The sequence below is a fragment of the Oryctolagus cuniculus genome, chromosome 15 (assembly GCF_964237555.1).
Source record: "Oryctolagus cuniculus chromosome 15, mOryCun1.1, whole genome shotgun sequence".
Classification (NCBI taxonomy): domain Eukaryota; kingdom Metazoa; phylum Chordata; class Mammalia; order Lagomorpha; family Leporidae; genus Oryctolagus; species Oryctolagus cuniculus.
Window position 1 is genome coordinate 34,379,372 of NC_091446.1, and position 23,235 is coordinate 34,402,606.

Sequence of the window (23,235 nt, forward strand, 5' to 3'; positions counted from 1 at the left end):
TATTTTGAAGGTGGTTTGCTTTCGATGGAAAAGAAAAACTACTTTAACATCCAACATGAGTATATTTCTTGATTCCAGTAATTCTTGTTCATAAAATAAACTTCCCACTCCTCATTTTTCCAAGATCTTCCATGTCTAGCTGTTCTACAGTGAGAGCAGAATTTATCTGTTGTGAAGAGATCTGTTAGTTCATGGAATGCCAGCCAACACCCCAGCTTATCTGAGGTCAGCATAGTTACACACCTAGTTTGTATTTCCTCATTATTGAGTTTCCTTGGAGACTGATAAATACAAAGCCCAAACAATTACATCATCCCTTCCAAAAGGCAAGCCCTAAATCCGCCCGCCTTCTGGAAAGACTAGTATTCACAAGGGGGTAGAGATATTCCTTTTATGTACAAACCAGATACATTCCTGAAAGAGTCTCTATCAAGGGAACATCAGGATTTCTAACCTGAATTTCCCATTGATTCCCATTCTAACTGGAAATGTGTTTCTATGGAGGGTGAAGGGAAGGGGGCCCTGGTTGGCCATCTTCTGTGTGCCAGATACAGTAATTGGTACAGTAATGAGTCATGCCAAGTCATTGTGAGGAAGGCTGTGTTTTCTTCATTTTAGAGCTTGAAGTCTTCAAATATAAAGTAATGACAAGGATGGGGAGAAACTAGTTACCCTGATTTGATCAGTACATATTGTATACATTTATTGAAATGCCACGCTGTTACCCCCTTAATGTGTACAATCAAGTGTTAATCAAAAATTTGCTAGAAAGTTTAAGAAGATGGAAATGTAACTAGCCTGATTGGATCATCAGACGTTGATGAATACATGTATCAAATTATACTGTGTCCCCATAAATATGTGCAATTAAAGTAATAAACATAAAATGGAAGATAAGTGACAGTTGTGTAAGAGATAAGAGCAATAACAAAAGATAAAACTGAAGGTAAGAAATGACAGTTATGCAAAAACAAAGTTAGATAAAAAGAAAAAAAGATTAAAAGACATGGGAGAGGTAGGGCTGGTGCTGTGGTGTAGCAGGTAAAGCCACTGCTTGCAGTGCCTGCATCCCATATGGGTGCTGGTTCAGGTTTTGGATGCTCCACCTCTGATCCAGCGCTCTGCTGGTGGCCTGGGAAAGCAATAGAAGATGGCCCAAGTCCTTGGGTCCCTGCACCCGTATGGGAGACCCAGAGGAAGCTCCTGGCTTCTGGCTTCAGATGGGCGCAGCTCCAGCCATTGCAGCCATCTGGGGAGTGAACCAGCAGATGGAAGACCTCTCTCTGTCTCTGCCTCTGCCTTTCTCTAACTCTGCCTGTCATATAAATCAATACATCTTAAAAAAGAAAAAGACATGGATATAACTCACCTGTGACCAAAGAGGAAGTGGCTGGGAAAACTTGAGCCAAGACAAAAAAGTCAGGGCTGTTGGTGCTCAGCATTGAATGCTGTGCCCAGGGATTGGTGTGGAGCCAGAGGGGAAGAAGGGGGCCATCCTGGCTGCAGCCCTGTGCCTGCCTACGCTGCTATGGGGCATGTGGGCACAAGCCCCAGGCTGCCCTCTGTAAGTCTGACTTCATATGATTCGTTTGAGTAGTTGTGCCATAAAGTTTACTTTGCCATTGTTGGATACCTGCTGGAAATTTTTTTCTTGACAAGCTATACATTCTCCTTTTGTGTGAACATAGGTTTTGTCTAGTGGAATTTATAGAGTAAAACCTCACTGGCTCTGACTTGTTATAGAGGAAACAGAAATGTTTGAATATTGAGAAAGAAAAATATTTTTACGCTATCTTTTAAGTTTGATACACGGCTAGCACCACGGCTCACTAGGCTAATCCTCCGCCTTGCAGCGCCGGCACACCGGGTTCTAGTCCCAGTTGGGGCGCCGGATTCTCTCCCGGTTGCCCCTCTTCCAGGCCAGCTCTCTGCTGTGGCCAGGGAATGCAGTGGAGGATGGCCCAAGTGCTTGGGCCCTGCACCCCATGGGAGACCAGGAGAAGTACCTGGCTCCTGCCATCGGATCAGCGCGGTGCGCCGGCCGCAATGTGCCGGCCGCGGTGGCCATTGGAGGGTGAACCAACGGCAAAGGAAGACCTTTCTCTCTGTCTCTCTCTCTCACTGTCCACTCTGTCAAAAAAAAAAAAAAAAAAAAAGTTTGATACACAGCTAGCTAAGCTGTTCATTTTCATGCATCATGTTTTCTAAGAAAGCATGAAATACTTGAGGATTTAATAAGAAGAAGAAGGAAAAGGAAGAGCAGCAGCAGGACAGGAAGTCTTTTGGGGGCAGCTGTTCTGGGCCTGGCTGGTTAAGAAAGAGTCCAGAGTGTGGAGGTGTGGTTTTTGGATCTGGCATGCGTTGGATTCAGCCAGGCTGTACAGAGCATGAATGGCCTGGAAGCAGGGGCAGATCCAGAAATTTCATGCATCAGGAAGGACCTTGCTGACTGAGTCATCAGAAAAGCTGTGGTTTTTTATTTTTTGGTTTTGGATTTGGGAAAGGAATGTTGGTGTAAAAAGTGTTTTTTGGGGTTTATAAAGAAGCTTTGTAGCTGTAGTAATTATTCCCCAGCCTGGTCCAGGGGCAGGGTGGAGTCCCCGTGCTCAGAGGGGCATGAGACACAGACAGAGGGGCATGAGAGCACCAGCACCTCAAGCTCCTCTGGGCACTGCCCCTGTAACAGGTGCTGCCTCCCTTTTGTCAGATTAGCCGCCGCCTCCTTCCTCAGGAAACAGTGGACCCTAACTCCCCTTGTCCCTTCTGCCCCAGGGCCGAGGTGGTCTCTGGTAGTCGGTGGCTGCTACCCTCCGTGGCAGCGCGACCCCCCCCTCTGGCTGACCTAGCTCAGTCCCGAGGAGTTTAGCACCACCTTTTACTATCTGCTGTGCACTTCTCTCTTAAGATCCGAGCTCCTCTCCTCTTACTGCCTCTGGAATGTGCCTTAAAGGTGAGTTTCTGCTCTGACCTGGATCCTGATAGCCAGGGCTTCGAGGGGTGTCCTGCCCTGGGGAACCCTGAGGAGGTCCGCTTTGCTGGACCTCGGGGGAGAATCAGGGCAGAGCTGATGGAGAAGGTGTGGACGTGTAAGGGCCCATCTTGGTAGGCTTCCTTGGGGGTTGCCCTTGTGCCTCTGTGGTATGTCAGGGCCCCTCTGCTTCAGGTTTGGTCTTTAAAAAAATTCTTATTGATTAAAGATTTATTTGTTTATTTGAAAGATGAGTTACAGAGAGAGGGAGATTTTCCATCACTGGTTCACTTCCCAAATGGCGGCAACAGCTGGAGCTGGGCTGATCTGAAGCCAGGAACCAGGAGCTTCCTCTGGGTCTTCCATGTGGGTTCAGGGGCCCAAGCACTTGGCTGTCCTCCACTGCTTTCCCAGGCTCATTAACAGGGAGCTGAATCGGACAGAAGTGGAGCATCTGGGATTTGAATCGGCGCCCGTATGGGATGCTGGCACTGCAGGCAGTAGCTTCACCTGTTTTACCACAGTGCTGGCCCCTTGAGTTTGGTCTTGAACCAGGGCCATTGTGGCTCCCCTGGAGCACCTGGCCCTGGCACTCTGCTGGCACCACCCATTGAGGGGTGCACGTTGGGCGCCCTCCTTGATATCCCCTCTGATCTCTGCCTGCAGGAGGTCCTGCACATAGGAAGCGCACACAACCGAAGCGCCATGCCCTTTACCGCCTCGCCTGCCTCAGTCACTGCCCCCAGGGTCATCACGAACCAGTACAACAACCCGGTCGGCCTCTACTCTTCGGAGAACATCTCCACCTTCAACAGTGCCTTGGAGGCAAGGACTGCCACCAGTGGGGAGGAGGCCAACAGCAGACCGTGAGTAGGCCCTCGAGTTCCCTTCCAGGCCAGTCCTGCGTGAAGCTTTTTAACACCAGGAGCAGGTTCATCCAGGAAAGTGAATGAAGGTTGAACCACTACCCTGGGGAGAAAAGTTTGCACATTTGCTACATTAGTAGAGTACCTCCTACCTTCGTGTTCCTTGCCTGTGAAAATGGGGCAGCCCCTGCTTGCTTTGCAGGCTTGTTGCAGAAATAAGTACCATGTATAACGCTTAGCATTTTGGCATGAACAGTTCGTGACTGTTGAGAACTCTTGTGATTTTTGTCCTGATTTCCACGGTCATCACCCTCTTCTAACTGATCCTCATGCTTCCTCATGCTCTGCTGCCTGTCTTTCTAGTTGGGGACGATTTGAGAGAATCTGGTGTGGATTGTGTGTGTTGACCCTCGGATGCACAGTTGTGGTAAAGCAATGTTTGCTTTTCCCCAGAGTGGACCAGAGATGGTAGAAAGAAGAGAGGTTGCTGAGGCCAGAAATGCCTGCCCATGGGAATGGGTTCTGAGCTGGGGGCGGCGGTGGGGCGCAGGTGGGACTGGGCAGCTGTCACCCTCCTGTCACTGACCTTTTGGCTACGGCTGCCTTTGAGTCTGCATCAAGTCTCGTGAGTCTTCCCAGCAGAGGAGGCGCGGCATCTGTTCCAGGCCGGTCTTAGAAGGTGTAGAAACAATAGGAAAACGGCAGCCCATGGCAAAGGAACCAGGTTAGAGGATGGAGAATGAGAGATGGAGGCTGCAGGCAGAGTCAGGGCAGCCGGTCAGTGTATACCGCATCCACAGCAGATGCTGTGTGCATGTGTGCAGGCCTGGGATTCCTGTTCTGAAATGCAAGTTAGAAAGTCTTTTTTTTTTTTTAATTTCTGAAATCTCCTGATTTTCAGTGTTGCCAACATTTAAAATTGTGTTGGACAATGCTGTGTGTTTCTAACTTGTCTGAGCTGGGAGGCTCTTTGCCATTTGCCATCCTCTTTAATGAAGCCCTTTTGGCCATTCAGCTGCCTCTTCACCTTCAGTGAGAATCTGCCCATCTCTTAGGGTAGTTAAATTGCAAAACAAATTGCTTCAGATGCAGAGTCAGAGAGGCTGAGGTTCCAAACTACTTCAGAGTGTGGCCAGGACTGTTGCAGGGACTGCTGTCCACCGAGCACAGGCTATGTGGACATCGTCGTCTTTTCCCTTCAGAAAGACAGATGCACTTTCTAGGGCACTCACTGTGTGTGGGTCTCTGTGCCTGATGCCAGAGGACCCTGGATTTTTTTTTGAAACCCTCAAGGCCTTGAGACGGAGACTTTTGGCTGGATGACTTTGGCTTTACAAGACCTTGAAGGTTGCTGGCTTTTTTTTTTTTTTTTGCGGTAACCAAGGCAGAGTGGCTATGAATGCTACTTTTTCCTTAAAACTCTGTATCCTACAAGGCCTTACTGGCTTGAGATAATGGTGGTCTTTAGGGTAACCTCAGGGTCATTTGGGGTGGCTGAGGAAGACTCCATATTGGGTCCCCCAAGTTTTCCTCCACAGAGACACCCTAAAAGGAAGCTTCTGGGCTTCCAGGCGGAGAGTGGTACAAACACTGAGGGCCACGATCCCTGTTTCTCGCTGCGTTGGTGCTGGGGGAGGCTGAGAATGTGACCCTCTTTGACTGTCCCAGACTGGAATGTTCCATGATCTGGATTTAACAACCCAGGAAATGACACATCCTTAATTGAAAGAGATGCTATGCATTGGGAGAAATATGTGCCTGGGAAGTATTTTTAGTGTGGCCTTGGCTAGTTTTCCTTCCTTAATGTCTTCTTTCTTCTCTCATGCTCCCTGCCTGCTCCCCGCCCCACTTCTGAAACAGTGATGGCTGGGGACTTGCCGGCCTCTGCTCCAGGCTCTGTCGCCTCGGAGTCTTGATGAAAAGCCCCCTTTTGAGATTTCCTCAGCAGAGGGGACCCAGCCTTGGCTCTGTCCCAAACGCTTTGAAGATGAATCCAGGGACAGTGAGAATGCTCACTGCTGAAGCCAGAGGAGCTGCCCCAACAGGCTGTGCTGCCCACGTGGGGGTCTCTGCTTGGGCTCTGTTCCTAGTACATTCTCCGCAAAGAGTGAGTCCCCTGTGAACCCAGCAGCCACTGGGTAACCCTGCTGGCTCAGTCAGCATGGGCCCAGAGCTCGCTTGCCCCCACTGTTTAGTCTGTGAAATTCGCGGAGCTTCCAGAGTTGGCTCACTGCATACTTTGCATCTGAGGTCATCGCCTGTTCCCTGGGGCTCGCCCCTGGGTTTCTTTGTCCCATGCACTTGCAAGCATGCTGCCTGTGTGGCCCTCTGTCTTGTAGGTCTTCACGGGGCTGTGTCCCTGTCCCCAGTCATTGCAGAGCAGAGACAGCATTGCCAGTGGGAAGGCAGGTGAGGGGGCTTGGCCACTGCCCCTCCTCCCAGGACACTCAGATGAAGGGGAGGTCCTTAGTTGAGCCTACTCCTTGATTGAGTGTCTGCTGGGTCCCAGGCGCGTGGGAGATGCTGCTCAGCCAGCAGGGAGCTCTCGCCTTCCATCTGACCTGTTTTTACTGACTTTCACAGTCTGCTCAAACTATGGTAACCCAGAGCCTGGATTTCATTCCTGATAGAACGAGGTCTGATGCTGCCTAAAGGATGTGTAGGTAGAGGGCCTGACCCTCGAGTACCAGCTTTGCCTTTTCTAGCAATGTGACTTTGGGCAAGCTAATATCTCTGAGACTCTATCTCCTGACCTCCGGGGCGGTGCTCACATCCCCTCCCCACTGGGCTGTTGAGAGCATGTGATGAGGTGTGTACGGAGCACCCAGCGTGGTGTTGGTCTCTGTGCGGTGCTCAGTGAGTGCCAGGTGTTGCTGATTGCGCTGTCCACGAGGGACTCCTGCACTTCTGAGTGCTGGGGCTTCCGGAAGGGTCAAAACAAGTAGACAGATGCTATGGAGAAGATTTCATTAGGACTTAGGGTCCCAGCCAGTGAGCACAGTTAATCCGCTTCCTGATGGAGGGGTGGTCTTTTTGTGGAGTGATTGGTTGAGCTCCCCCTGCTGCTAACAGTAGTCCTGAGATAAGGAGCTCTTCCAAATTGTGCTCTCAGACTTTCCCCCAAGCGCTCATGAGGCAGATTGCTAAGCAGATGCATTGTTCTCTGTTGAGATGGTGTCAGAGGGATCATGTGAACCCTGACTCAGCGGGAGCCGGGTCAGGAGGCCTCTTCCGTCAAGGTGCCTGCCTGACCCTGCGGCTGACCTTGCCCGCCAACTGGCTCTGGTGTCGGGCTGTTTCTTTTCTTCTCCAGTTTCTTTTTATAGGGCCAATATGTAGACCACTGAGCAACAAAACTTAGGGAATGTTCAGGCTGGCTCCCCTTCCAATAATGATCACATAGGGTATCCCAGGATTGCTTCTTTGTGTGCTGGGGCATCTCAAACCCAGGTTGTCAGTTCTTGTGATATGAGACATGAAGGATATTTTCCTGAGTCAGCCTACTTCCTTTGTCTTCTCCCCACATATATGTAAAACAACTGCTAAAATCTCTGTCATTTCAAGTTAGCACTTTGACCATTTTTTGAAAAATTATTTTTATTTATTTGAATGGTGGGGGTGGGGAGAGGGAGAGGGAGGGAGGGGAAGGGAAAGAGGTGGGGAGAAGGGGAGAGAGGGAGAGGGAGACTTCATCCACAGGTTCACTCCCCAAATACCTGCAGTAGTCAGGGCTGTGCCAGGCCGAAGCAGAAGCCTAGAACTCATTCTGGGTCTCCCACATGGATGGAAAGGACCCTAATACCTAAGCCATCACTTGCCGCCCTGCAGGGTGCACATTATCAGGAAGCTGGAATTGGGAGTGGAGCTAGAACCCAAACCCAGGCACTTCCACAGGGGATGCGGGTGTCCCAAGTGGTGTCTTAACCACTGTGCCAAATACCTGCCCCACTTTCTACCATTTGAGGAAAAGAGTTCTCACATTTTAATTGTACTTGTTACTTTGAGATAATTACAGTTCAGATGCAATTGTAGGAATTAATACAGAGATCCCTTAGGCCCTTTCCCCAGTTTCACTCAGTGGTGACATCTTGAAAGTCATAGCACAGTGGTGTTAAAACCAGGATGTTGGCGTGGGTACAGGTCAGAACCTGGATTCCTACCCCCACCCCCTGCCTGGATCTCTCGTGTTACCTCTGTACAGCCACGCTCACTTCTCTCCACCCCCGTAGCCTCCCTAACCCCTGGCACCCACTAGTCTGTGCTTCATTTCTGCAGTTATTTCAGAAATTTCAGAAATGTTTTATTAGTGGAATCATAAAGTATGTAGCTTTCTGGAATTGGTTTTTTTTTTCCTCAGTATAATTCACTGGAGATTTATTATTTAGGTTTTTTGTTTTTTGCTTGTCAGGGAGAATCTTTATTTCTCTTTCATTTTTTTTCCAAAGAAATCTTTTATTTAAGGAATACAAACTTCATGCATTTCATAAGTACATCTTTAGGAATACAGTGATTCTTCCCACCATACCCACCCTCCCACCCACACTCCTACCCCTCTTCCTTCTCCCTCTCCCCATTCTCAGTCTTATTTTTTACTAAGATATATTTTCAATGAAAATATACACAGATTTAACTCTATATTAAGTAAAGAGTTCAACAATTTGTGTAAAAAAAACTTTCTCAACAGTCAAGGGCTGCTCAAAGTCATTGCACCTTGAAGTTAATTGTACTTTTTTTTTTTGATAAATTAACTTTAAAAAGCACCCAAAATGATAAATCTTTTTGTGCACTTAGAAATAACTATAACTTATCAGATATAAGAATATATTCCATATAATACATTAAAAGAAAGTAAGTCTTTGAGAACAAGTTTCATCATTAATTAAAGAAGCACCTAAGAAGACAAGCAATGGAGTTGCACATGTAGGCATAACTAAAACTAATGAGACATAAGAATGTTCTCCACTTAATACACTAAAATGAAATAAACCTTTGAGAGCAAGTTTTACTGTTAACTCTCATAATACAGCTCTTTAAGGACAGAGGTCCTGCATGGGAAGGTGGTGCATGGTGACTCCTGTTGTTAATTTAACAATTAACATTCTTATGTGTGACATCAGTGATCACCTGAGGCTTTTGACATGAGCTGCCTAGGCTATGGAAGCCTTTTGAGTCCACAAACTCTGTCAGGCTTTATACAGGGCCATAAGCAAAGTGGAAGTTCTCTTCTCCCCTCGGAGAAAAGTACATCTTTCATTGATGACCACTTCTTTCCACTGGGGTCTCACCCACAGAGGTGGTTCATGTAGGACATTTTTTGCCATAGCATCTTTGCTTTCCATGCCTGAAATGCTCTCATGGGCTTTTCAGCCAGACCAGAATGCCTTAGGGCTGATTCTGACGTCAGAGTGCTACTTAAAGAGATTGTCATTCTATGAGTCTGCTGTGTGGACTGCTTCCCATGCTGGAGCATTCCCTCCTTTTTAATTCTATTATTGTTACCAGACTCTTAATCCTATTTGTATGATAACTTTAACATTTAATTCTATCTGTATGATCACTTTGATGCTTAATCCTATCCATATGATCACTTTAACACTTAAAATACTATTGTTAACACCTAGCTTAAGGGGATTTGGGGTCCCATGGCAGGATTTTAAACTGTACCCCTAGAAGTGAATCTATAGGAATATAGCAGAACTATACAGCTTTACAGTTACAAACTTCATACACTTTATAATTACAACATTAGGAACATGGTGATTCTTCCCACTGTACCCACCTTCCAACCCAAACTCCCACCTCTCTTCCTCCTCCTCTTATTTCCACTCTTTTTTTTTTTTTTTTTACTAAGAACTATTTTCTCCTCCTCCTCTTCTTGTTCTTCCTTCTTTCTTTCTTCTTTCTTCTTTCTTCTTTGACAGACTGAGTTAGACAGTGAGAGACAAAGAGAAAGGTCTTCCTTCTGCTGCTTCACCCCCCAAATAGTTGTCACAGCCGGTGCACTGCGCCGATCCAAAGCCAGGAGCCAGGTGTGGGTGCAGGGCCCAAGCACCTGGGCCATCCTCCACTGCCTTCCTGGGCCACAGCAGAGAGCTGGACTGGAAGAGGAACAATCGGGACAGAATCTGGTGCCCCAACCAGGACTAGAACCCGGGGTGTGGGCGCCGCAGGTAGAGGATCAGCCCAGTGAGCCAAGGTGCTGGCCACTAAGATCTATTTTTTTTTTAAACTTTTATTTAATGAATATAAATTTCCAAAGTACAGCTTATGGATTACATTGGCTTTCCCCCCCACCCAATGACTTCCCTCCCACCCGCAACCCTCCCCTTTCCCGCGCTCTCTCCCCTTCCATTCTTATCAAGATTCATTTTCAATTCTCTTTATATACAGAAGATCATTTTAGTATACATTAAGTAAAGATTTCAACAGTTTGTACCCACATAGAAACACAAAGTGAAAAATACTGCTTGAGTACTCGTTATAGCATTAAATCACAATGTACAGCACATTAAGGACAGAGATCCTACATGAGGAGTAAGTGCACAGTGACTCCTGTTGTTGACTTTACAAATTGACACTCCTGTTTATGGCATCAGTAATCTCCCTATGCTCCAGTCATGAGTTTCCAAGGTTATGGAAGCCTTTTGAGTTCACCTACTCTTATCATATTTAGACAAGGTTATAGTCAAAGTGGAAGTTCTCTCCTCCCTTCAGAGAAAGGTACCTCCTTCTTTGAAGAGCTGTTCTTTCCACTGGGATCTCACTCGCAGAGATCTTTCATTTAGGTCATTTTTTTTTTTTTTTTTTTTTTTTTTTTGCCAGAGTGTCTTGGCTTTCCATGCCTGAAATACTCTCATGGGCTTTTCAGCCGGATCCACATGCCTTTAGGGCTGATTCTGAGGCCGGACTGCTTTTTAGGACATCCGCCATTCTATGAGTCTGCTTTGTAACTAAGATCTATTTTTAATTAACTTTATACCCATATGATTAAGTAAAGAGTTAAATAAAGAGTTCAAAAATATTATGAAAAAAAGCTGTTCCTCAACAGTCAAGACAGGGGCTGTTCAAAGTCATTGCTTCACAAAGTGTCAGTTTCACTTATACAGATTGCCTTTTAGGTGCTCTATTAGTTATCAGAGTTCAGGGAGACCCTATGGTATTTATCCCTTTAGGACTGGCTTATTTCACTAAGTAAGATGTTTTCTAGTTTGCTCATTTGCAACAAAATGGATCAGATTTCTTTTCTTTTTTTACTGCTGTATAGTACTCCTTGGTATACATATCCCATAATTTCTTTATCCAGTCTTCAGTTGATGGGCATTTTGGTTGATTCTGCCTGGGATGCTGACATCCCATATGGGCTCCAGTTCAAATCCTGGCTGTTCCACTTCTGATTCAGCTGCCTGTTAATGTGCCTGAGAAAGCAGTGGAAGATGGCCCAGGTCCTTGGGCCCTTGCCACCCAAGTGGGAGACCTGGAAGAAGCTTCTGACTCCTTGTGGTCGTTTGGGGATTGAACCAATGGATAGAAGAGCTCTTGGGTTCTCCCTCTCTGTCTGTAACTCTGCCTTTCAAAAAAAAAACTTCTAAAAAAGTTCTATTTTTGATTTATTGAGAAATTTCTGTACCATTTTCCATAATAGCCTCATAATTTGACATTTTTACTAATAGTGCACAAGGTTCAATTTTCCACATACCTACTAACACCTTTTTTTTTTTTTTTTTAATTGGCCATACCTGTGGGTGAGATGGTATCTTAGTTTGGTTTTGATTAGTGTTTCTCTACTGTTTAATGATATTGAATATCTTTTCATATGCTTATTGGACATTTGTTTATCTCCTTAGGAGAAATGTCTGTTCAAGTCCTTTGTACATGTCTAAATGAAGTTTGTTGTTCTTAAGTTCTGAGAGTTATTATGTTCTGGATATTAGCTCCCTATCAGATCTATGATTCTATGATTTTTCTTCCATTTTGTAAATTACTTTTTCACTCTGTTTCCTTTGCAGTTTAGAAGTTTATTATTATTATTTATTTGAAAGGCAGGTGACAGGGAGATAGAGAAGGAGATTTATCTGCTGGTTCATTCCCCAAATGGCTGCAATGGTTGGAGTTGGGCCAGGTGGAAGCCAGGAGCCTGTAGCTCTCATATGGGTGACAGGAGCCTAACTACGTGTATCATCTTCTGCTGTTTTCCCCGGGCTCATTAGCAGGGAGCTATACCAGTGGAGTGGCTGGGATGCAAATCGATGCTCATATGGGATGCAGGCCTTGCAGGCAATGGCTTAATCCTCTGCACCTCAGTGCTAACCCTGGTTTTTCAGTTTGATGTAGTCCTGTTTGTCTATTTCTGCTTTTATTGCCTGTGTTTTTTATGAATTTTGTAGAGTCTTCTTTTTTTCTTTTACTTACGTGTTTTTCTGTCTTATTTATCTTTTCAAAAAATAAATTCTTAGTTTTGTTGACTTTTTTCCTATCATTTTCTATTTCATTTGCTTCTGCCATCTAATCTTTATTTCCTTCCTTCTACTAACTTTGTGTTTAGTTTGTTTTTTTTTTCCAGTTCCTTGAGTGAAGTGAAAAGTTGTTGCTTTAAGATTTTTTTTTAATGAAGGCTTTTTTTTTTTTTTTTTTTTTAACTATAAATGTCCTTCACAGTACTGTTTTTGCCACATCCTTAGTTTTGGTATTTTGTTATTTTCATTTGTCTCAAGACATTTTATTTTTATTTAAAAAAATTTTAAAAATGATTTGTTTATTTGAAAGGCAGAGTTAGAGAGGTGGAAGCAGAGAGAGAGGAGAGAGGGAGAGAGAGATATGGATCTTACATCCACTGGTTCATTGCCAAAATGGCCAGGACTGGGCCAGGATGAAGTTAGGAGCTTCTTGAGGGTCTCCCATGTGGGTGCAGAGGCCCAAGCACTTGGGCCATCCTCTGCTGTTTTCCCAGGCCATTAGCAGAGAGCTGGGATGGTTAGTGGAGCAGCTGGGACTTGAACCAGCATTCATTTGGGATACTGGTGCTGCAGGCAGTGGCTTTACTTGCTACGCCACAGCACTGGCTCCAAGATAAGATAATTTCTTTTTTTGTTGTTAATTTATTTTTTAAGGAATACAAATTTTATAAGTACAACTTCAGAAATATAGTTATTCTTCCCACCATACCCATTCTCCCACCCATACTCCCACCCCACCTCCTCCCTCTCCCCTTCCCAGTCTCATTCTCCATTAAGATTTATTTTCAATTAACTTTGTACACAGAAGACCAACTCTATACTAAGTAAAGATTTCAACAATTTGCACACACACACAAAAACTGTTTGAGAACTGGTTTTATAGTTAACTCATAATACAACCCATGGAAGACAGAGGTCCTACGTGGGGAGTTAGTGTACAGTGAATCCTGTTGTTAATTTAACAATTAACACTCTTAATGTATGATGTCAGTGACCACCCGAGGCTCTTGATAGGAGTTGCCTAGGATATGGAAACCTTTTGTGTCCACAAACTCAGTATTTGGACAAGGCCATAAGCAAAGTGGAAGTTCTCTCCTCCCTTTAGAGAAAAATATCTCCTTCTTTGGCCACTTCTTTCTGCTGGGGTCTCACTCACAGAGATCCTTCATGTAGAACACTTTTTGCCATAGTGTCGTGGCTTTCCATGCCTGAAATGCTCTTATGGGTCTTTCAGCCAGACTAGGAAGACTTAAGGGCTGATTCTGAGGTCAGAAACTTACTTAAAGGGATTGTCATTCTATGAGTCTGCTGTGTGGACTGCTTCCCATGTTGGAACATTCTTTCCTTTTTAATTCTATTATTATTGCCAGACACTTAATCCTATTTATATGATCACTTTAACACTTAATCTTATCTATATGTTCACTTAACACTTAAAATGATCGCTTTAACACTTAAGATGGCCTTTTTTTCCACCCAGCTTAATGGGATTTGGGGTCCCATGACAAGTTTTTAAACTCTACCCTTAGAAATAAGTCTACAGGAAGGTATGTAGAACTATACAGCTTTACAAGTTACAAACTTCCTCCTCCCTCTCTTATTCCCATTCTTATTTTTTTACTGAGCTCCATCCTCAATTGACTTTATACACATAGGGTTAACTCTATGTTAAGTAAAGAGTTCAACAAACAGAAGAAAAAAATGAAAAAACAAAAATAATGAAACTGTTCCTGGACAGTGAAGACAAGGGCAACTAAGGTCATCCCTTCTTGAAGTGTCAATTTCACTTCTACAAATTTCATTTTAGGTGCTCTATTAGTTTTCACGGATCAGGGAGAAGATATGATATTTGTCCCATTGGGACTGGCTTATTTCACTAAGTATGATGTTTTCTAGATTCTTCCATTTTGTTGCAGATGATTGGAATTCATTTTTTTTTACTGCTGTGTAATATTCCATAGTGTACTTACTCCATACTTTCTTTATCCAGTCTTCAGTTGGTGGGCATTAAGGTTGCTTCTATGTCTTAACTATTGTGAATTGAACTGCAATAAACATAGGGGTGCATTTAACTCTTTTATTTACTGATTTCATTTCCCTTGGATAAATTCCCAGGAGTGGGATGGCTGAGTCATATGGTAGGTTTATATTCAGATTTTTGAAGTATCTCCATACTGTCTTCCATAGTGACTTTACCAGTTTACATCCCCACCAGTAGTGGATTAGGGTACCTTTTTCCCCACGTCCTCACCACCATTTGTTTGTTGATTTCTGTATGAAAGCCATTCTGACAGGGGTGAGGTGAAACCTCATTGTGGTTTTGATTTGCATTTCCCTGACAGCTAGAGATCCTGAACATTTTTTCATGTGTCTGTTGGCCTTTTGGATTTCCTCCTTTGAAAAATGCCTGTTAAAGTCCTTGGCCCATCTCTTAACTGGGAGGTTTGTTGTTGTTGAGTTTCTTGATCTCTTTATATATTCTGGCTATTAATCCTTTATCAGTTGCATAGTTTACAAATAATTTCTCCCATTCTTTTGGTTGCCTCTTCACATTGCTGAGTGTTTCTTTTGTAGTGCAGAAGCTTCTCAATTTGATGTAATCCTATTCGTCATTTTTTTAAAAGATTTATTTTATTTATTTGAAAGACAGAATTACAGAGAGAGGTAGAGACAGAAAGATCTTCCATCCCTGGTTCACTCCCTAGATGGCCGCAATGGCTGGAGCTACACCAATCCGAAGCCAGGAGCCAGGAGCTTCCTCCAGGTCTCCCACACCGGTGCTATCCCAGGCCATACCAGAGAGCTGGATCGGAAGAGGAGCAACCGGTACTAGAACCAGTGCCCATATGGGATGCCGGCGCTTCAGGCCAGGCTTTAACTCACTGCGCCACAGTGCTGGCTCCCTTTTGTCAATTTTGCCTATCATTTTCTGTGCCTCTGGGGTCTTTTCCAGGAACTGTCCATGCCAATGTCTTGTAGTGTTTCTGCGATGTTTTCTAATAATTTGATGGTGTCAGGTCATAGATTTAGATTTTTAATCCATTTTGAGGGATTTTTGTGTAAGGTATAAGGTAGGGATCTTGCTTCATGCTCTGCATGTGGAAATGCAGTTTTCCCAGCACCATTTGTTGACAAGACTTTCCTTGCTCCAGGGATAGGTTTTAGCTCCTTGGTCGAATATGAGTTGATTGTAGATGATTGGATTGATTTCTGGTGTTTCTATTCTGTTCCATTGGTCTATCCATCTTTTTTTGTACCAGTACCAGGCTGTTTTGATTATAACTGCCCTGTAGTATATCTTGAAATCTGGTGTTGTGATGCCTCTGGCTTTGTTTTTGTTGTGTAAGATTGCTTTAATTATTTGAGGTCTCCTGTGTTTCCATATTAATTTCAGCATCATTTGTTCTAGATCTGAGAAGAATGTCTTTGATATTTTGATTAGTATCACATTGAATCTGTAAATTGCTTTTGGTAGTATGAACATTTTGATACTGATTTTTCTAATCCATAAACATGGAAAAATTTTCCCTTTTTTGTATCTTCTTAAATGTTTTGTAATTCTTATCATAGGTATCTTTGACATCCTTTTAAAAATTTATTACAAGGTATTTAATATTTTTTGTAGCTATTGTGAATGGGATTGATCTTCAAAGCTCAATCTCAGCCTTGGCATTGTCTGTGTATACAAAGGCTGTTGATTTTTGTGTATTGATTTTTTTATCCTGCTACTTTACCAAACTCTTCTATGATTTCCAGTCATCTCTTGGTGAAGTGTTTTGGATCCCCTATATATAGAATCATGTCATCTGCAAATAGGCATAGTTTGACTTCTTCCTTCCCAATTTGTGTCCCTTTGACTTCTTTTTCTTGCTCGATGGCTCTGGCTAAAACTTCCAGGACTATATTGAATAACAATGGTGAGAGTGGGCATCCCTGTCTGGTTCTTTCTTCAAATTAGGGAAGTTTTCTGTTATCTTTTCTGTCTTTCCACACCTTCAGGAACTCCTAGAAACTGTGTGTTGGGTCATTTGATAGTATTCTGCAGATTCCCAGCAGTGCTTTTTAGTTTTCTAATTTTCTCTTTGTGCTTTTGGTTTAACTGTAAAGTTTCCTGTGCTTTGTCTTCTAAGTTGGATATTCTTTCTTCTGCCTCACCAATTCTGTTGTTGAGGCTTTCCTTCCACTGCATTTATCTGTTCTATTGAATTCTTCATTTCAAAGACTTCATTTTGATTTCTCTTTAAGATCTCAATTTCGTGGGAGAAATTTTCTTTCATGTTATGTATGGATTTCAGTAGTTCATGCATTTGCTTCTGATTACTTATGTGTAATTTTTGATAAATTGTTTGAATTCCATTTCTGGCATTTCTTCAATCCCATCATCTTCAATTTCTAGTATTGAAGTGTTGTGTTCTTTCAGGGATGCCATTTTGTCTTCCTTATTCTTGTTTCTTCAGTTGGTGCGTTTGATATTTGACATTTGTCGTTATACTCATTGGTTTCTTCTTTGTTTTTTCACTGTGGCAGATTTTATCCCTGTACTATGCCTCTGTCGATAAGTGGAGTGTATGCTTTCAAGGAATATCTGGAGACCATGGTGCCTGTGGCCGGGGAGCTCTGTTCAGTTCTCCAGGGTGAAGGGCATGTGTAAGGTGACACACCCAGATTTGGCAAAATAAATCACTTTTATTTATTTATTTTTTATCAGAAGGGAGGTTTATTTTGTTCAGCTTAACTCCTCTCCTCAAAGGAGACCAGTGCCTGAGTGCTAGCCTCTGTGTGTATAATATTTGTCTGCTCTGCCCCAAGGATCACACAAAGGATCTGTGCAGTCTCAGTGGAAGTTCAGATTCCCCAGAAATGTCGCTCACCAGGTAACCAGGGGGAGGAGGACACAACCTTCTCCCCCCTCCCCCTCCCCTCCTCCCTCCTCCCCCTCCTCCCTCCTCCCCCTTCTCCCTCCTCCCCCTCCCCTCTCCTCCTCCCCCTCCCCCTCCCCTTCTCCCTTCTCCCCCTCCCCCTCTCCTCTTTCCTCCTCCCCCCTCCCCCTTCCCCTCCTCTCCCCTCCCCTCCCCCCTCCCCTCCCCTCCCCCCTCCCCTCCCTCCTCCTTCCTGGTACACTATCCCCCACGGAGCTCCAAGCCAGGTTCCCTCTAGGCTCTTCCTGCAGCTTTATTGCCAGTGGTTTGGGATGCTGCAGTCTGGTCTCGCCTCACTCTCTAACGATGATGCGTAGGCTGCTGGGGTCCTGAGTTGTGGGTCTCTGTGCCCTCCACATAGGGCCACTGTGTTCCTCTAATTTGTGTAAAGCTTCCTCTGCAGGTTTCTCTATAACTCTTCCCTGAGACTGCACTCTCTCCACTTTTTAAAAACTATGTTCTTGTAGACTAGAGCAGTGAGCTTCCTCCTTACTCCACCATCTTGGAAGCTCTCAAGACAAGATAATTTCCCTTGTGATTCTTCTTTATGCCATTGATTTTGTTTAATTTCCACATACTTGTTATTTTTCCAGTTTTTCTTTTACTATTGATTTATGGCTTCATTCATTTTATTTACTTGAAAGTCAGAGTTACACAGAGAAGGAGAGGGAGAGAGGCAGAGAGAGGGAGAGGTGTCTTCCATCTGCTGGTTCACTCCCCAGATGGCCGCAGTGGCGGCTTCTGGGTCTCCCACATGGATGCAGAGGTCCAAGGACTTGGGCCATCTTCTGCTTTCCCAGGCCATAGCAGAGAGCTGGATTGGAAGTGGAGCAGCTGGGACTTGAACCAGTGCCCATGTGGGATGCCGGCACTGCAGGTGGCGATTTTACCCTCTATACCACAGCACTGGCCCCGGCTTGTTCTTTGTGGTTGGAAAGTAATACTTGATATGATTTCAGTCCTAAATTTATAAGTGGGCTAAGTTGTGATCTTAGAGAATATTTCACATATACTTGAGAAGTATATTCTACTGTTGTTTTGATTATCTCATAATTGTAACTTGGTTCAATTGTTCTATAATTTTGTTCAAGTCCTTTGTTTCTTTATTGATCTTCTGCCTGTTTTTTATTTCGACGGGCAGAGAAAGGGAGGGATGGAGGGAAGGGCAGGCTGTCAGAGAAGCAGAGAGCTCTGATCTGCTGGTTCACTCTCAGTGCCTGAATTGGGTTGAGGCCAGAGCCATTAGCTGGAACTTACCAGGTCTCCCATGTGGGTGGAGGAACTTAATTACTTGCACCATTGCCACTGTTTGCTGGGGTGCGCATTGGTGGGAAGCTGAAAGCTGAAATCTGCCTCAGAAATCGAATCCAGACATTGTGATGTGGTACTGTGAGTACACAAGGCTAAATGTCCACTCTGCTATTTGTTTTCTCCCAGCTTGATCTTTTCCTTGCTGAATGGATGCACAGTAACCATTCACCTATTGAAGGATGTATAGATTGGGTCCAGTTTTCCACTGTTAAGAATAAGGCTATTATAAGTATTTGTGGGGGCTGTCGCCGTGGCACAGTGGGTTAAAGCCACCACCTGCAGTGCAAACATCCCATCTGGGCACCAGTTCTAGTCCTGGCTGCTCCTCTTCTGATCCAGCCCTTTGCTATGGCCTGGGAAGGCGGTAGAAGATGGCCCAAGTCCCTGGGCCCCTGCACTCATGTGGGAGACCTGGAGGAAGCTCCTGGCTCCTGACTTTGGATCGGCTCAGCTCTGGCTATTCTAACCATTTGGGGAGTGAACCAGTGGATGGAAAACCTCTCTGTCTATCTCTCTCTGTAACTCTGTCCTTCAAATAAATAAAATAAGTCTTTAAAAAAATAAGTATTTGTGGACAAATTTTTGTGTAAACAAATTTTCATTCCTCTGAGATGAATGCCCATAAATGCAGTTGCTGGATCATGAAATGGTTGTGTGTTTAACTTGTAACGAAACTGCCAGTTTTCTGTGGCATTTTACATTTCCACCAAAAATGTGTGAATGATCTAGTTTCTCCAAATCTTCTGCAGCATTTGCTGTTGTCACTTTTTTGTATTAGCTATTCTAATCTGTGTGTAGTTGTCATATGTCATTGTGGTTTTAATTTATATTTCCCTAATGGGTAATGACATTGAACAATTTTTATATGCTTATTTTCTACCGGTATATCTTATAGTCCTTTGTTGGTATGTGGTTTGCAAATATTTTCTCCTAGTCTATAGCTTGGTTTTAAATCTTCTTAACAGAGTCTTTCACAAAGCGTGTTTTTACTTTTGAAGACAACTAGTTCATAAGGTTGTCCTTTTATGGGCCATGCTTTTGGTATCTTGTGGCTCTTTGCCTTGCTTAGAGCCTGAAAATGTTCTCTATTTTGCTTCTAGATTATATGTAGTTTTACTTATTACATTCAAGTCTTAGATGCAGTTTATTTAACTTCTACATGGGATGGAATATGAGATTCAGCAAATGGTTACCTCTGTATCATTTATCCAAAAAATCATCTTTCTTCTATTAAATTGTGTTTAAACCTTTATTAAAATAAAACTTGGGCCTGTTTATGTGTGCCTTTTTTTCTTCTGTGTTCTCCATTGACCTATGTATCTATCTTTCCATTAATTACTGTAGTTATAAAATATAAAATCTTAAAAATCAGGTAGAATGATTTTTTCCCATTTTCTTTTTAAAAATTGTTTGAAGTATTTTAGTTCTTTTGTTTCTTTGTAGAACTTTTAGAATCTTGTGTGTGCTGAATCTTGTTGGGATTTTAATACGAATTATGGTAAATCTATGTCAATTTGGAATGAATGAGCACCTCTGTAGAGTCTTCCAATTCATGACCCTGATACTGTTAGATTCTTAATTTCTTTCATCAGCGCTTTTATGTTTTTAGCAGATACAGTCCCATAAATGCTCTGTTCGATTTTCACCTAAGTAGGAGGGTAAGTCTACTTTTTGAGTAATTGTAAATGGCATTTTGAAAATTTTGGGCTGAGGCCAGAGCCATGATTATGTCCTTTCTGATTTATATCTCGTTTTCTTGCCTTATTACACTTACAGCACTGTGCTAAGTTAAGAGTGGCCAGAGCACATGGGCTGACCTTGTTCTTCACATTTGAGGAAGAGCACTTAGCTTTTCTCATTAAATATGCAGGGTATAGGGTTTTTCAGATGCTCTTTATCAGGTTAAAGAAGTGAAGTTGCCCTCTGATTCCTTAGGACTGTTTTTGTTGTTTTTACAATTGGTGAATGTTGAATTTTCTAAAAAATCTTTTACATTGATATGATCAACTGATTTTGTTTCTGTAGCCTGTTAATATGGTGGATTAATTGACCAATTATTGAATATTAGGTCAGCTTTGTATCTGTAAAATGAATTCCACTTGATTATGGCATATAACTCCTTTTCTATAATGTTCAATTCTATTCATAATCTGTTCAGGAATTTTTCATCTATATTAATGAGGAATGCTAGCTAGCCTTAGTTTCCTTTTTTGTTTGATTTTGCTATCAGGATAGTACTAGTTTTATAAAATAAGTTAGGAAGTATTCTATTGTATTGGAAGAGTTGGTATATAATTCATGTTTTTCATGTTCTTTAAACGGTAATATTCTGTATTGAAGCCTGGATATTTCTTTTGGCAGAATTTAAATATTCTTTTAATGTTCTCAATGGTTATAGGACTTTTCAATTGATTATTTCATGTTGGATGAATTGCGGTAGATATGGTTTTCAAGAAATTGCCCTATTTCATCTAAATTATCAATTTATGTGGGTGGAGTTCATAATATTTCCTTGTTATCCTTTTAAAAATATATTAGATAATAGATAAAATACATGTATGCTCCCATCTGCTGATTTACCCCAAATTCTCACGACAGCTAAGACTGGGCCAGGCCAAAGCCAGGAGATGGGAACTCAATGCAGATCTCTGTGGATGGCAGAGACTTTCCAGGGTCTGCATTAGCAGGAAGCTGGAATCAGGAGCATAGCTGGTTATTGAACCCAAGTATCTGACATGGGATGCTTAATCCCCAGGAATGTTAATGCCCACTCCTGTTTTTTTTTTTTTTTTTTAATTAAAGAGTTATTTATTTATTTGAAAGTTAGCCATTCCCCAAATGGCTGCAGTGGCTGGAGCTGAGCTGATCCAAAGCCAGGAGCTTCTTCTGGGTCTCCCATGTAGGTGCAGGGGCCCAAGCATTGGATCATATTCTGCTCTTTCCCCAGGCACATTGGCACGGAGCTGGGTTGGAAGTGGAGCAGCCAGGACTCAAACCTGCTGCCAGGATGGGATGCCCAATTAGACAGTGTTTTTGAGTTTGTATCCTAGCTGATTTTCTGTCTAGTTGTTCTGTTGGTTATAGAGAGAAGGGTGTTGAAGTATCCAATTATAATTGTCTATTTCTCCTTTTCTATCAGTTTTTTTTACATATTTTGAAGCTTTGTTATTTGATGCACACACATTTGATTTTTTAAAAAAGATTCATTTATTTGAAAGACAGAGTTAGAGAGAGAGAGGTAGAGACAGAGAGAGGACATTTGATTATAATAACTTCTTGGTAGGCTTGACCCATTTGTGATTATATAATGCCCATTTCTATCTCTGGTGAATTTATTTGTTTAGGTGTATATTTCATCAGCTATTAATGTAGCTGTTCCTGATTTCCTTTGACTAATGTTGGCATGATCTTTTTCAATCCTTTTATTCCTCATTTGTGTGTGTGTGTGTGTGTGTGTGTATTTAAGATTTACTATTTGAAAGGTAGGGAGAGAGATTCTGTCTTGTTACTCCTCAGATGGTCACAATGGCTGGCAGGGACCCAAGTACATGGGCCCTCCTCTGCTACCTTCCCAGGTGCATTAGCAGGGAGCTTGATCAGAAGTGGAGCAGCTGTGATTCTTATTGGTGCTCTGATATGGGATGCTAATGTCACAGATGATGGCTTAACCCATTGTGCCACTATGCTAGATGCAGTATATCTTCATTTGAAGTGAGTGTTTTGTTGGCAGCTTTGTTTTAGTTGGGATTTATATTTTTATTTAAGTTGGGATTTATATTTTTATTTAGTTGGGATTTATATTTTTATTTAAGTTGCTACCATAGGTGATGGCTAAAGATAAAAATAAAAAGCCCCTTGGAGGCCGGCGCCATGGTTCACTTGGCTAATCCTCCACCTGCGGTGCCGGCATCCCATATGGGTGCCGGGTTCTAGTCCCGGTTGCTCCTCTTCCAGTCCAGCTCTCTGCTGTGGCCCAAGAGGGCAGTGGAGGATGGCCCAGTGCTTGGGCCCCTGCACCCGCATGGGAGACCGGGAAGAAGCAACTGGCTCCTGGCTTCGGATTGGCTTAGTTCCGGCCGTAGTGGCCATTTGGGGAGTGAACCAACAGAAGAAAGACCTTTCTCTTTCTCTCTCTCTCTCTCTCTCTCTCTCTCTCTCTCTCTCTCTGTCTATAATTCTACCTGCCAAAAAAAATAAAAGTCCCTCATATCCCCACCCTGGTCACTTCGTTGTTCCGAGGGAGTAGACTTCCATCTCAGGGCTGCTATGCTGATCCTAGAGCCATGGGTGAGCTGTTTTCAGTCCTTCTTGACCTCTGACCCTTTTCTCAGCTGCTCTTTCCACTGAAGTGAGCCAAAAATGTCTGCAGACCCAGCCTCTGAAGTCCTCCTCTGGGAGATGGGCTCAAGAGGAGTTTCTCCTTATGTTCTGAAGACCCCTTGGCTCCCTATAGGTGTGCTGTTTTGGCCACCTTGTCACCCGGCTGTAACATCCCTGGGGGACCAGCACTGAAGGCCTAAAATAGTGGGAGAAAATATTATACATTCAGGAAAGTGGTACATGCTAGTTCTGAGTGTGACTCGGGGAGGAACAAGGACTAGGAAACTTGTGTGAAGTATAATTACTCCAAAGGAATTGTATTTCTTTTTAATTGATATCATATTTATACTTATGGAGTACAGTATTATAATTAATACATGTTTACAATGTGACATCAG

The 23,235-nt window shown here is 43.3% G+C and overlaps 1 protein-coding gene across 2 annotated transcripts in view; it reads left to right on the forward strand.

Annotated features, from left to right (window-relative positions):
• PDLIM1 (PDZ and LIM domain 1) overlaps positions 1 to 23,235 on the forward strand; it is a 66,244-nt gene that overhangs the window by 25,431 nt on the left and 17,578 nt on the right. For both annotated transcript variants that reach the window (XM_002718543.5, XM_051823436.2), the window contains exon 4: positions 3,635 to 3,834. In XM_002718543.5, the coding sequence (XP_002718589.1) occupies positions 3,635 to 3,834 (200 nt within the window). The remainder of the gene's footprint in view (positions 1 to 3,634; positions 3,835 to 23,235) is intronic.